At 30.3% G+C, this 882-nt stretch overlaps 1 protein-coding gene across 1 annotated transcript; it reads right to left on the minus strand.

Moving 5' to 3' along the window:
• On the minus strand, positions 1-882 carry LOC106477591 (C-reactive protein 1.4-like; the record flags this gene model as incomplete). Its single annotated transcript, NM_001314080.1, is given in 2 exon segments — positions 1-166; positions 370-882. A coding segment is annotated over 1 exon segment (129 nt), but the record flags the coding sequence as incomplete, so codon positions are not given.

The following is an 882-nucleotide window of genomic DNA, read 5'->3' on the forward strand; positions in this document are numbered from 1 at the left end:
GTCTTCTGATCAAACTAAACTAGCTATACATATAGATAAGCGTCATTTAAGAGTATATAGGTCAGGGTCGTCTTCTGATCAAATAATTAAATTTGAAATAAAAAAAAGGCTCTTGATAACATAATTTTTGTTATAGTTGAAGATTTTCATATTATTTTTATAAAACAGTTCTTATAATGTTTAACAAAATACATGGTAAGATCTACGCCTGTTGGTGCATATAATCCCCAGAGAAATTGTTTTAATTAAAACTTATGAACAACTTTTATTGTAAGAAACACTAGTGTTTTATGGTAAGAAGAGACATAAGACAGTAGTTTTACTCTTTGATAAAACTCCACAATGTTTTTGAAGTTTGGCCTAAAAAACTCAAAAAAGCATGTTCCCGATCTTCTTGGATCGAGGTTTGAATTTAATAACATGTAGGAACAAGACAGATGCAGCTTGTTTAAAAAAAAGATAGAGTCTAAACAGAGTATTTCTAGATAGGTTCACACTGATAATCAAGTTTTAAATTTAGATTATTTTAGTACTTCACCACAGTGATATTTACAATTATTTAATCATTCATCAAACCCATTTGCTTGTATGGCTAATTTATTTCAATGTAAAATAATAAGACTTGAAAACTAAAATAATGAAAAGTATAAATGCATACCTATAGCCGTTTGCAGTTTTGTAAGTTCAAAACTGATAAACTATTTTTACATCTCTTAACGAGATAATTGGAACTTTCAGGTACTCAGTAAAGTCTTATAAACTACACATGTGGGAAATTCCAACAATCACTCCATCGTCTGCTACAAATGAATCTTCCATCCAAGAGATGACATTTCCACGTGGTCTGATGCCATTACAAGATGCAACTGTGGACACCTGATG

Source organism: Limulus polyphemus, unplaced genomic scaffold (genome assembly GCF_000517525.1).
Source record: "Limulus polyphemus unplaced genomic scaffold, Limulus_polyphemus-2.1.2 Scaffold26023, whole genome shotgun sequence".
Taxonomy (NCBI): Eukaryota; Metazoa; Arthropoda; class Merostomata; order Xiphosura; family Limulidae; genus Limulus; species Limulus polyphemus.